Source organism: Pelobates fuscus, chromosome 11 (assembly GCF_036172605.1).
Source record: "Pelobates fuscus isolate aPelFus1 chromosome 11, aPelFus1.pri, whole genome shotgun sequence".
Lineage (NCBI taxonomy): Eukaryota > Metazoa > Chordata > Amphibia > Anura > Pelobatidae > Pelobates > Pelobates fuscus.
This window is the reverse complement of record NC_086327.1, coordinates 3,864,607-3,869,535: the sequence shown is the minus strand read 5'-3', so window position 1 is coordinate 3,869,535 and position 4,929 is coordinate 3,864,607. Positions and strand designations below refer to the sequence as shown.

The following is a 4,929-nucleotide window of genomic DNA, read 5'->3' as shown; positions in this document are numbered from 1 at the left end:
CCTGCATGCCTGTAGTTATTGGGGATCAGCTCTTTGTTGTTGTGGCTCAGTTAATTGGAGGCTCATCTATCTATCGTTGGGACCCAAACCCTGGAGCCATCTCTTCATTCCGTCTCTTCCAGAAGCTGCCTGATACCCGTAAGCCCAATGATGTGGAATATTTTAGATCAGGAGAAGAACACTACTTTATAATTGCTGATAGTGCTAAATCTGGAGCCAGTACCATATACAGATGGGATGGGCGTGGGTTCTACACTCACCAAAAGCTGCCTCATTGGTATCGTGACACTGATGCTGAACCCTTGCTCCTCTCAGGATCCACACATCTTATCATGAGCAGTGGTTCCCAGAGGCCTCTTGTATATCGGTTTGAAGACAAACATCTCAGACGCCTCACTGATATCCCTGAAGCTTGGGATGTGTACGCGGTGAAGCATTTCACCGATCCAGAAGATGGTGTCTTTGCCTGTTTGGTGAGTTATATTGGTGAATCGTCCCTAGTTCGCTGGGATGGATCAATGTTTCGTCAGCTCCAGCAATTGCCCTCTAGAGGATCCCATGTTTTTCAACCTCTGATGCTGGGCAACAAATGGCACACTTTTCTGGGGCACGACTTTGGTTATGCATATGTATACCAGCTGGAGAAATGGAAGCACTGGGAGGTTGAGGAAGTGAGTGAAGGAGAAGGACTGAAAGGGCCATTAGTGCAGTTTCAGGAGCTCCGTGTCTTGGCGGCTCGATCTTTCGCCACTGTACAAGTGAGAGGCAGGCAGTTTGTCTTTGTGGCAAGTTTTGGAGGGGATACAATGGTATATGAATATGTGGAATATGAAAACAATGTATAATTATGTTAAGTTTGGAAGTAGGTTATGACACCTGTCCGCTCTTGAAATTATTAAACACCATGTATCCACATAAACCAAACTGAGAAGAACAGAAGCATTTGGAAGATCTGTTTAGGTATAGCAATGAGGTGCCATCTTGGCCAGTGTTTTAGGCTGGTATGGTCCAATGAAGGGCTATGCTTCATGGATGTCAATTGTGTAGGGGATAACACAATTCAAATGGAGAATATATTGGGAAAAATTTTAACATTTGGGATCAAAACTTAAAATAAAGAATAAAAAAGTGCATTTTTTTCAGCAGTTCACACCAAAAACCTGTAAAATGAGCATTAGTGAGTTCTCTTGGTCATTGAAATTTAAAACTTGATTATTTCCTGAGAATATTTAGCATTAAATAAACGGCAAATATAACAAAAGAGGGAAATGCTATGTACTATTAATTCTCTAAATATGGTTGTATATACTGAAAAAAGACAATAAATCGCACATTTTTATAGTAATCCTTTTTAAAGCCATATTATTGAATGTCCTGGGTTTATATCTGTGTGTAACTTTGTGTGCTGCTTTGTCCCATCACAGCTGATTCTTTAAAGCACTCTGTGATTTTTCTGAATATTGTAAACAATATTATGCACTGTTTCTTAAAAACAACAACTATTAGCTTGGAATTTTGCCATTTTTGGGTAATATGTATTAATTGAAAAATAAATTCCAAAATGTTTATGCAGTAATTGTCAAGTTTGGAATTAAAATGTAGGATAAAACGTGAACTTCAGTGGAAATCCAATTCTGGACCCAAAATCACAGGAATTCCATGAAATTAGAAATTTTGCTGCCGTCATTTCCGTAATTTGCTCGAAGAATTTACCGTACTGCAAATTTCCGGTTCTTAAACTCTTCAATCATCCAGAGATCCACATGAATATGAACATTGGATGCAATATTGTACTTTAATATGTGCAAAATATAGCAAAATATTGATAATTCACCATGGGTTAATAACCTGAGTGATCGTGTCACCATATGCTGCTAAAGAAATGTTGCTGTGAATTTATGTGTCCATTTAGAACAGTTTACTATGAGATTGTCTTTGACGGGTAAAGGGTAAATGTGTGATCCTGCCTTGTCCCCCCTGCATTAACATGGACTCATATTATCCATTGCCTCCAGCTGAGTCCACTAGATGGCAGTAAGTCCTCCGATTCACCATGATCTTTGTAGAATGAGTTGACTCTTCTCCAGATACCTGATGTTAAATTATATAAGGACAAGGAACAGGACATTTCACAGCATTGATCATTATCTTCATTCAGAGCTTTACGCGATGTATTCTGCACTCTAAATACAGTTATTGGTTCTAACCGAATTGTCATTTTATTGTTTGTATTCTTCCACATTTCCGGTGTTTTTTACGTTATCTGAAACCCACTGAAATCTCTGGTGAGCAGGACATCTTCCGAGTACTTTGAGAATTGGCTCAATGGTTTCATATCTTACACTACAACCTGCTCTAAGTAGAACTCATAGTGTCGGCAGTTTCGTTTTTGGACTACAATGAATACACTCTAATAAGTTTGAGTTGTACTTTTAAAGAAGACTTCGGGGTAAAACACCTTCATATTTTCTTCACTGGAAATTGTGGAGAATTAACAAGGGAATGGTTAAATTTAGGCTCAAAATGAACTACACTAAAAAATGTCCCAACTCAGCTATTATTCCGACTCAGTTGTTTTTGCCTAAAATGTGCAATAAACATGTTATTTTCATTAATTCTGTTTTCAGTCCATTCTCAAAACAATAAGTAAAGCGAGATGATAACAGAATTTCATAATTTACTAAAAAATATATGAGAGGAAATTTTTTAAGCAGAAATTAGAATGACCGAGGAGATAGAGGGCACCTGCAGGGGCTGTAATGCAGTCAGGGCCGGCGCTTCCTATAGGAAGACTAGGCAGTGGTTAAGGGCACTTTGGGAGAGGGGGCACCTGCAGAGGCTGTAATGCAGTCAGGGCCGGCGCTTCCTATAGGAAGACTAGGCAGTGGCCAAGGGCGCTCTGTGAGAGGGGGCACCTGCAGAGGCTGTAATGCAGTCAGGGCCGGCGCTTCCTATAGGAAGACTAGGCAGTGGCCAAGGGCGCTCTGTGAGAGGGGGCACCTGCAGAGGCTGTAATGCAGTCAGGGCCGGCACTTCCTATAGGAAGACTAGGCAGTGGCCAAGGGCGCTCTGTGAGAGGGGGCACCTGCAGAGGCTGTAATGCAGTCAGGGCCGGCGCTTCCTATAGGAAGACTAGGCAGTGGCCAAGGGCGCTCTGTGAGAGGGGGCACCTGCAGAGGCTGTAATGCAGTCAGGGCCGGCGCTTCCTATAGGAAGACTAGGCAGTGGCCAAGGGCGCTCTGTAAGAGGGGGCACCTGCAGAGGCTGTAATGCAGTCAGGGCCGGCGCTTCCTATAGGAAGACTAGGCAGTGGCCAAGGGCGCCCTGTGAGAGGGGGCACCTGCAGAGGCTGTAATGCAGTCAGGGCCGACGCTTCCTATAGGAAGACTAGGCAGTGGCCAAGGGCGCTCTGTGAGAGGGGGCACCTGCAGAGGCTGTAATGCAGTCAGGGCCGGCGCTTCCTATAGGAAGACTAGGCAGTGGCCAAGGGCGCTCTGTGAGAGGGGGCACCTGCAGAGGCTGTAATGCAGTCAGGGCCGGCGCTTCCTATAGGAAGACCAGGCAGTGGCCAAGGGCGCTCTGTGAGAGGGGGCACCTGCAGAGGCTGTAATGCAGTCAGGGCTGGCACTTCCTGTGGGAAGACGAGGCAGTGGCTGTAGCGGAGGCCTGATATTCCACAGGTTAACTCCACTATAGATCCCAGTGAGGCTCAGGAACAAGCAGTAAAAACACCATGAAGCAATAATTCCAGCAAATAAAGTAATCCACGAATATCCCCATACAGATCCCAATGACTGGACGACACACAGCATCAGGAGCAGAACTGATGTTTAATGACAGGGACTCTGCTTTTATGCAGTGCTCCCCTGCAAGGGAGACGCCCACAGGCAATTAGGCATTAACCAATCAGATAACAGTTACATCCCACATATTCCCTCCCCTCTGCTTGGGAGATAATTGAGTTTCTTACTGTATATCCTCAATTATCTCCAAGCTAAAACTTATACATTTTTATACATTATTATAACTTTATGATTTTGTATCACACAGGAATAAAACTTATATTTTTATGAACCACACAACTTGGGGAAAAACATATAAAAAATGTGTACAAATCGGTTCAGTGGTTCCCGAGATATTGAAAAAGTCTCTTTGGACCGACCGCACACCTGTTTGCATGCCCAAAACAGTTCCACAGATTCAGGCTGTGTGGTCAGTCTATTTCTGCCTTGAAAATTGACAAAGTCCCATCCGAAGGCGGCGTTCGAATTGTCAAACGCACTTCGACTTCTGTCGAAGTGTCGAAGTATAACGGGGTTAAACTGCTGCAGTGTTCGTTAGCCGAGTGGCAATCTATTTCCCATGAAAAAGATGACAAAGTCCCATTCGAACGGGTGTTCGAATCTTCGAACGGGACTTAGTCTCCAGCCGCGGTTTCAAAGGGTAGGGGAAGGTACAGGTCGTCCGCGTTCGACTGCATTAAAATGGCCGCCGTCACGTGTTCGATTGTCTAATGGCGGCCACTTCGGCACTTCGGATAGAAACAGTTTTTGTCTTTAAGTGCAAGGCACGGTGGATGATGGCAATAAAACAAAGGGTAGAGGTTCTCAGGTAACATGGTAAGTGGCTGATGCAGATCAAATGCCAAACAGGGGCATTTGTTACAGATGGGACAGCCAAAAGGGGGTTACGCTAGAGTGACCAAGGGTGCTCTATAAAAGGGGACGCCCACAGTGGCTGTAATGCAGTCAGGGCTGGCCCTCTAATATATGTAAAAATAGACAAACTATATATCTCCTTATATAGTAACAACACACTCTCTAATATATGTAAAGGATCATTTATTATAAAAAAACAAGAGTTTGATAGGACAACATGCAAAATGGCCACCAATAGCCCTCTCTCTGTTAGTCAACCATTTCAAGCACT

At 43.8% G+C, this 4,929-nt stretch overlaps 1 protein-coding gene across 3 annotated transcripts in view; it reads left to right on the top strand.

The window, feature by feature from the left end:
* Positions 1–2,615, top strand: part of LOC134577259 (leucine-rich glioma-inactivated protein 1-like) — a 52,205-nt gene extending 49,590 nt beyond the window's left edge. For all 3 annotated transcript variants that reach the window (XM_063435958.1, XM_063435956.1, XM_063435957.1), the window contains one exon: positions 1–2,615. This exon is cut by the window's left edge and continues 15 nt beyond it. In XM_063435958.1, the coding sequence (XP_063292028.1) occupies positions 1–845 (845 nt within the window). In that variant the 3' untranslated portion in view covers positions 846–2,615.
* Positions 2,616–4,929: the final 2,314 nt, after the last annotated feature.